The 7,923-nt window shown below is 35.7% G+C and overlaps 1 protein-coding gene across 1 annotated transcript in view; it reads right to left on the bottom strand.

Moving 5' to 3' along the window:
• Positions 1 to 971: 971 nt before the first annotated feature.
• Positions 972 to 7,923, bottom strand: part of LOC121879537 (PAS domain-containing serine/threonine-protein kinase-like) — a 30,822-nt gene continuing 23,870 nt past the window's right edge. Inside the window, exon 26 of the mRNA XM_042386194.1 lies at positions 972 to 6,418. Within this exon, the coding sequence (XP_042242128.1) occupies positions 5,739 to 6,418 (680 nt within the window). The 3' untranslated portion in view covers positions 972 to 5,738. The remainder of the gene's footprint in view (positions 6,419 to 7,923) is intronic.

Genomic DNA, 7,923 nt, shown 5'->3' with positions numbered 1-7,923 from the left:
ATGACAAGTGGTATTCCTATCACGGTAATACTGTAATCATTCTATTGAGATCACATGTAAATGAACGTTTCTCCTTAAAAATGTTTTGTGTAAATTAATTTAATATATTATCGCAACAAAATAATGTAAAGAAAACTTGAATAATGTTAAAGTTTATCAATTCATTTAATAATACGACTGACATAATGGCTTCATTTCATCACCAATTAGGCTTAACAGGAATGTTTGGACTCGGTTTTTTTGTAGATATTTTATTAACATTCTTGTAGCCTTCTTCATTGTGATAAACTGTGCATTATACTCTCAATGAATGCTTAACCCTTTGAAGACAATACTTAACCCCTTAAAGATAACAATTTAACCTTTTCAGGACATATCTAACCCTTTGAGTACAATGGTCTAACCTTTATAGAGATGATGGTTTAACTTTTGAAGGCACTGGTTTGACCTTCTCGTCCTCAAAGTTCAAGTGGAATCTCAAGAGTATCTGTCCGACTTCCATTGTCTGACATTTCATTTTAATAGATTTTGTTTTATTTCAAAGTTAATATCACATTAGTGTACTCACAAACTTGAGGTTATACTACAAGTACTGTATAGTTAAAGTCAATATTTCTCTTCATATCAACATAATTACATGTGTAAATATCTAATTACTCCTGTTTAAAACCTGAACTTGAATAAAATGCTAAATAAGGAAATAGATGACATTATAATAATCATAAAATGAGGGTCCTTATATATTACTCTTTCAAGCATGTAAACCTGATATAATAAACAAAAACTTACATCAATCCCCTCCCACTCTGGTGAGCAATTTTCAGTGTACCACCTCCTCCCACACTCAACCATCCCCCCCTCGCCACTCCACACGACATACAGTAGTACATCAGAGAAAGAACCCAGCCAGGCACAGAGGCTTGGGTGATGGAGTGAAACCTTTACCACAGTTGGAGGAGAAATACAACAACTTCATTAGTCTTTCCTTTAATTCGACAATCATATTTGAGTATAAGTGACGGCCGGCAGCAAGCATAGTCTGTCGTGACGGCTCCACCGGTGAACCATACATCAAATGTCCCTCACTCAAAAGAGTTATAACCGGGACTGAGTGTTGCTGCCGGCCTCAGTAGATCACAGCTGTTGACCAGTGCTCCACATTGTAATAGTTATATTTGGTATATCAGTGGTTAAAGTCATCCCTAAAATGACAAACATTTTCTATGATTGTGTTTATGGATATAGATATATGTGTGTTTATATATCATACTCTAGTACTATTTTACCCAAATGATAATAGAAGTGAAAGAAGTTTAAGCATAATATCAAAATAAAAGCATTCTTATGATCTGTATGAGGATAACCCCCATTATTTGATGCAAACCTTGAAGGTTATGCACAGAGAAGGATGAAAACAAACAATGTTCAGTGGCAGTTTATCACAACTCTGCATATTTTGTACCATTAATGTTCATATTAAAAACTTTAAGTACGGTAACCTAACAATATATTCCTTAAGTGTCGGGCATTAGAACCGTTAAGATCATCACAACAACGTACTGGTCTATCAACTCGTCTCAAGTATAATTTGGTATAAGGCATCACTGACTAGTATTAATGTCCGGCGTCTCACAGTACCTGTATGTACGGTAGTATTATTCATTAATTCAAATAAGCTCAAGATTTGGAGAAATATGAAGTTTTATCTGGAAATCATAATGGTGTAGGTATAGGGAGAAACAAAATAAGACTCAAATCTTACATGTTATAGCAAGCCAATATTTGTATGTTGTCAAAAGTAGGTAGAAATCAAGGCAACATATGACTAACATTCAAGATTACTTAATTTAGTTTACACTATTTTATCACACGACAAACTGATCAGTGGGATATATTATGTAATGTTTACCAATTGTATGATATATCCTCATTTATTTTGATATTACTGATGAAGGAACTAAAACAGGATGTTGAAAGAGGACTTACCTAAGTTTTATGAATCTTCTAAAGTGGATCTATATAATGGACAAATAAATAAATCTTCTCTCCTGATTTTTTTTAGAGAGAAAAACACATTTATAAAAAGTCTTTCATTGAAGGTTTTAATAAGAACATTTTATTTATAAAATGAGTTTAAAAGCTGCATCATGAAAATATAAATATATTCACTCAAGAAGACAGGATTTGAAGAAACATTATATTTATGATGAGTAAAGATAAAAAATAAGGTATATTAGTGGACAGAGCTTCTGACCACCATTACCAACAACTACTATATGGTTCTCACTGCCTCACATCCAGTACCCACACACAATGAGCCTAGTGTGTCCATACATACTTGTTTATGAAATATTTTATACCCTCACTAATTGGAACCAAGACAGCTAAAATCTCACTTTGTGTCGGCTCCAGCAAGGGTCAAGGTAATATATTTCTCCTATACAACTGTGAATCATTTCAAAATGTATAAAACTTAATGTTATATGATAATGATGATCTGTTAATCTGTGGTAAGGCATCAACAACTGGAGTCCTTTACTACCACAAATAAACATGATACTCGAGTGTTTAAGTTCTCAAAACCTGACCATAAAACACTAGTGATAAACAGGGCAGTGAAACAGCTGTGGTGGTTTTAACAACAATTGTCCATAACTCTGGAACAGTGGACAAAAACTCTTCATAAACGACTGTGTTTCAGGAGTTCTTGTTGATGATCCAAGGGGACAAAATAGTTCTGAAGAAATGGACAGCAAAAACCTACTCGGCATCGACGAATGAGTTACAAACATTCCAGTGTATGTTTACGTTTGCTTCGCATTAGGGGTACGAGGGCCTCATCATCACGTATTGACTTGATGCCGGATATGTTGGCCCGTGTGAGCCACAGCTGTAAAATCGCTTCTTTTAAGTCTATCAACCTTCTGTACATCCCAGGGTTTGTCAGTGAAATTATATTAAACTGAAATGTTCAATATACTATTACGGGCATAAACTGACAAATTACTTTAACGAAATTTGCATTATAATTCAAATTCGTGAATGACGAGTTTAGTGTCAGTAAACTATTGCACCTTCAGAAACTTAATTATCTTTTTATGTAAAGCGGGAAACCATTTTAAAAGAACCTTAGATTATTCCTGTTCTGTTGTATAATAAATATGATTCTCAGGTTCAAAATAAAATGTGTTCTTCTTTAAGACAGTTGATTGTTAAAGCTACCATGACACCACAACAAAAGAAGACCAAAAGGACATGAAAATAATGAACAGAATTATAATATCTCCACTATGTAACACCTCAACTCAAAATCTGATTAACAAACCTAAAATCTGGTAGATACTTGTTGACACCAGCAGAGTTACCTTACTAACCTGTAAATCTGTATTAAAAAATATTTATGTACAATCAATTCTTGTACTTTAAACAATAAACCAGAGGATTAAGATTCAGATCAAGGTTAAAACAATGATTAATTGCATTGATTGTATGAGGAATTTTGACATTGGTGATTTATGACTGAATAGGACCTGGAAGCTGAGTTTTGTAGTACTGTAGCTCCTGTGTGTTATAAAATGTGCCTCAGTGTTATGAATCAGTGTGTGAATTGGTGCACATCTTCCATCCCTTAATAAGTTGGGCAGGGAGTAAAGCTGATGGGAATAAAGCTAAGTAGATGTTCCTAATAATCCCCCCACCCCACCCCCCAGCTTGTCTATTAAAGCTGTGAAACCAATAAAAAAAAATCGCCTCGGCCATATGATTGTCGTTCAATTTTACCACAAACATGATGGGTGACCAGAAGTAAAACTCTCGTTACGATCCCTGGCAGCAGAAGCTATACTGTACACTCAAGGCAGTGTGACCTATACACACGTTATTAATCTTCACTAAATTATCTGATATTGTATACAAGGTAAATACCATGTAATGTATTCTGGTATATTTCTTAAAGTCCTTGAGAAACATCTGATACAATAGTCTTACTTATTACATGTTAATAAGACGACATTTTAGATACAATACACGTATCACCTTTAGAATATCCACCCCAGCTTATTTCACCTAAATATTAACCACCCTAAACCTAACCTAACCTCATCCCCCAAATAGTGTTAGGATGGTTACTCTTTAAGTGAAATAACCTGGGATGGGGGAGATTATTCAGGTGATCTCAATACATGAAAAAAAAGAAAAAAAAAAAGAAAAACAAGAAGTGAAGACATTATATAACTGAGAGTTTTGTGAAGGATATTACATGTGCCAACCAACCTGGATTAACAGGAGCTCGGTGTACGTTGACTTGGTTGGTGGTAGTGGTGTGAGGAGTTGTTGACATTCTACTTTGTATTAGGTACAGTACTACAATAATCAGATGACACTCGCGGCTGTCAGCCTTACTCGACCATCCCCCCCAACCCTCTCTTCATCCCAGAATCAATACAATAATTCTAAATTCTTAATAAATATAATCTTATGTCACTAATTAATACTTTAACCTTGATTCTCATCTTAAGAAACATATTGTAGTCTGGAGTCTTGACATTTACTAACAAGATTAAAGATTTTGATTCATATGTATTGAGTCTTGGTACGTGGGGAGAGTTCTACAGTGTTTGGGTTATAAACTAATGATAAACTCCATAATAACACTCAGTTCCCATTAGCCTTCCTTACTGAAAACAAAACCCACTTTGCAGCCCACACATATAAAAAATAAAATCCTATGTTCCTTAGTTACAGAAGCTGGACATAAATTAACTGTTGATAAAAGCGTCGGTGATCACGAAGGCATGTTTCTGTCTCATTGGTCAAATTTCTCTGCATAGTCATTGATTTCATATACATCATAAGCATGTGGAACTCTCTTGCTATCACCTCCTGAGATCAACATAAAAATACCTGGAATGTATCAGTGCAAATAAAATTATCTCCATACATGTAAAAAAAAAGAAAGAAAAAAAAAAAGACCGTGTAAAACTTTGAAAGGTGGATAATACAGTGTGAAGATCTTAAGCTAATGTCACCAGTCCCATGTCCCAGAAGAAACAAGATCATTAATGATTATAAATCTTTCATACATGATTCCCTGAATATATTCACCTAAGCTCTCTGTCTTATACTATTTACACAAGAATTCTTCATTACAAAGCACCTTATGTTGCTGTATAGGATCAAAATTGCATTGACCATTTGACATAACAAAAGAGGAATTAAAGAGACTGTACACGACGGAAAAATCAAGCAGGTTGTACAATTAATAATAAATAAGTGAGTGAAGAAAAATCTATACCCCTCTTCGTATGCACAAAGTGTCAAGCCTCGGTATTAACGGTGAAGTGCTCTTATAGATGATTTCATGTTATTTATGGTCAGTATTTCAGTGCCCTCAGTTCACTCATATTTCTACACGCGCAACAGATGAAGGGAACGAAAGGCAGCCGGTTGATCGTCTTAAGTTAAATGCCTATTAAAAAACCAGCTAAAACCCATCATGAACCTAGTGTTAGGTCCTTGTACACCTAAGTGGAACACAATATAGAACAGAGCTTAAAATATTCCTTACATACACTGTACTGACAAATAGATCAAAGGCATAACGGATGATTGCATAATTCTAAAGAAGCCTTCGGATGTCAATGCAACGAGAGTTAACCAATCGTGTCCTTTGGAGAAACAATAATTCAGACTAGTACCTTATTCAATACCTGAGGGTTGTTTCATATTTTGTTCCAGAATTATGGACTATCAAGTTCATCCCATATTGAATCAAATGAATCAGGCATGGCTAACTCTATGTCCTCACCACCATTATCATCATACCACTCTCCATCATCACAGTCGGATAACTCCATACTCATATATTTCAGTTCTAGGTCAAGGGAGGTATCTTTCCATAAAGGTCTATAAGTCTTTCTCTCACCTTCAGCCACATCATCCCACTCACACAAAGATTCATCAGATTCCACATCTCTACTGTCAGTTATGCCTTGTAGATTTTCTTCTCCTTTATTTCTAGCATCAAGTTTTCCTCTAAAATCAGAGACCATATTCTGTTTCTTGGAGCCGGCACCATCACCTTCCTTTGTCTTCTCTGAGTTAGAATCTTGGTACTCCTTTGTATCTGCACTGTTGGAGTCAATAATTTCCTTCAAGTTCTCATAGTCAGAATATATATTTTCCTTAGTGTTTTCATAGTCAGAATCATAGTATTCATTTATCTTCTCAGACTTGGAGTCACTAAGATGCTCGCTTTCCTCAGAGTCTAATTTCCTCGTATTGTCGTAGTCGGAGTCGGTGACGTCCCCCAAGTTCTCAAATCTACAGTACTTTGCTAAAGCCGACGACAAGTTGATACTGCCGTCAGAACTCTGCTCGGAGAGGGTGTCGCTGCTGCTCAAGTTATCATAATATGTAACTGTTGGGAAAAGTGAATATTTATTGATATATTTACAGACTATATTAAATTTTCTGTAAAAAATCTGATCTACCAAAACAGCAAAGTAATGCTCGTTATTCTATAAAACAATCAACACAATGATTCTTTCTATATTTAAAGAAGTACAGTGCAAGTAAACTCTTCCCAAACATTTAAATATTTAACTACTATTATTTAGAATCCTGAAATGTTACAAATCCAAGCTAGAACATGACTGATTCAAAATTTTATAATATTTCAGCTACAGATCATTCCCAGACCTTAACTTTACCGAAGACCAAACTGAAAAACACACAATCATAACTAACACCCCATCTCCCCCCCCCACAAACTTCTCAACCATTAATCATCTCTTAACACCTTCAAAGACTCACTGACATAATAACACCACCACATGGAATCACATTACCTATATTTATACCAAAAATCTATACCTGTAGCATTTGTTTCACTCTCAGCAAGTTCATCTCTGTGTGACTGAAATCAAGACCAACACAGACTCTCTCTCATTCATGTTCTGGATGCCTTACCACATGTATCCTGCCTCGGTTCTTCCACAAGGTGCGATTATTCTCCTTCCATGCTTCTTCTCGTTATAATGTAGGTGACTGTAATTTTAAACACACCACCACATACCCACCCACAAACCATGCACTCACACACCCATAACCCATGCACACACCATACACACCCACAAACCATCCACACACACCCACAAACCATCCACACACACACACCATATTCCCTCACACAAAGGAGGTGGAAATGTCACGTTTCCTCTCGATTTAGGTCCACCAGTAAATACCAATTTCATCACTAAAACTCCCGGTCGCTTAAGATCTTCCCCACACAGATGTATTGTAAGGGATTCTGTATGATCTCTGACTACTCCCTATTATACTACACTACACACTATAACCCAGGTCTCAGAGAGGTTATAAGCTTTCTGCAAATATTATTCATCTTGTACCATGTAATGTCTGGTATGCCTCCTCACTTAGTCCTGTTTAACACACCTTACATAGTGATATGGTCAAAATTGTAGAAAAATCACAAATTACCTGAAAATAGATTAAAATGTTGATCGCAAAAGATTATCATAACAAAGGCCACACCGTAATTACATTTAATCTTACCCCCTTGTGTATGGGATCCCCTCTGCGTTGAATGAAATTATCGGTCATTAGCCAAATAAAATATTAAAAGTGGCGTCCCCGTAACGAAGGAGTTAAATTCCACGGCCCAATTCATTTCACATTAACACAAATCCTCCACAAGTCAGATATAAAATCAAAATAACATGCAAGTGAACATAACAATCAGCATGCTAGCAAGAGATAAAAAAGTCAGCTTAACTTTATTTACAAGACCATCCATTGGAAAACTGTACAGTGGGCAAAAGAAAACCAAACTCCAAGCTACCCATGGTCAGCCATAACAGCCATGTGTGTGTGTGTGTGTGAGTAACCCAGTAGGAGTATATA

Source organism: Homarus americanus, unplaced genomic scaffold (genome assembly GCF_018991925.1).
Source record: "Homarus americanus isolate GMGI-L3 unplaced genomic scaffold, GMGI_Hamer_2.0 scaffold31427, whole genome shotgun sequence".
NCBI lineage: Eukaryota > Metazoa > Arthropoda > Malacostraca > Decapoda > Nephropidae > Homarus > Homarus americanus.
This window is presented reverse-complemented; position numbering and strand designations above follow the sequence as displayed.